This window comes from Pteropus alecto, unplaced genomic scaffold, assembly GCF_000325575.1.
Source record: "Pteropus alecto unplaced genomic scaffold, ASM32557v1 scaffold659, whole genome shotgun sequence".
Lineage (NCBI taxonomy): Eukaryota > Metazoa > Chordata > Mammalia > Chiroptera > Pteropodidae > Pteropus > Pteropus alecto.
Window position 1 is genome coordinate 1346085 of NW_006442482.1, and position 740 is coordinate 1346824.

The 740-nt window shown below is 58.2% G+C and overlaps 1 protein-coding gene across 2 annotated transcripts in view; it reads right to left on the reverse strand.

Moving 5' to 3' along the window:
• Positions 1-732, reverse strand: part of PDK3 (pyruvate dehydrogenase kinase 3) — a 62488-nt gene extending 61756 nt beyond the window's left edge. For both annotated transcript variants that reach the window (XM_006920963.2, XM_006920964.2), the window contains exon 1: positions 515-732. In XM_006920963.2, the coding sequence (XP_006921025.1) occupies positions 515-620 (106 nt within the window). In that variant the 5' untranslated portion in view covers positions 621-732. The remainder of the gene's footprint in view (positions 1-514) is intronic.
• Positions 733-740: the final 8 nt, after the last annotated feature.

Here is a 740-nt window from a genome sequence, read left to right on the forward strand (position 1 = left end):
AGGCCTCTAATTGCTTTAACATAACACTAAGACAACAATAGTTCGAGTCCTGCCACCCCTGGCCACACGCTGAGTACCTAAGAGCAGAAAAGGAACAAAATACCATTGCATAATGTATTCGACCTCAAGGTGTTTCTAAACAGCTCTTACACAACCAAAAATGAAAAGAACCTAAAAATTAAAATGTTAAAAAAAACCATCCACATTCTGCTGGGAAGTTTTAAGGGCGGTTAGGTCTGTTGTCAAGTAGATTTGAAGCTTTGGGGAGTCCCGCCGGGGATAAGGGTTGTGTGTCTCGGAGTAGGCCCCCGGCTGGTGTGCGGGTGCCAGGCCTGGTCCCAGTGTACCCTGAAATCAGAGCCCCCGAGAGAGCCCCCGGACATCCCGGAGCCCCGCCCGCGATTCCCACGACTTTGCCGTGGCTGCGGAGACAGTGGCAGCGGGCCCGGAAGGCAGCAGCCAGCGGGGCCATGGGGACCGTAGCTACCATGGGGACCCACCGTCCCGCACTCACCAAAGTCCAAGAACTGCTTGATGGAAAGCGGCGATGGCGAGAAGCGCGAGTAGCGCTCGATCTGCTTAGGCACCGGCTGCTTCAGCAGCCACCGGAACAGCCGCATCCTCGCCGGGCAGTGCACAGACCAGCCGAGACGCTCAGGCGGCCGCAGGGGCCAGTGCAGCCGAGCAGCGGAGATTCGGCACGTTCGCCAAGCGCGCACCCCGGCCTCCGCCTCGGCCCA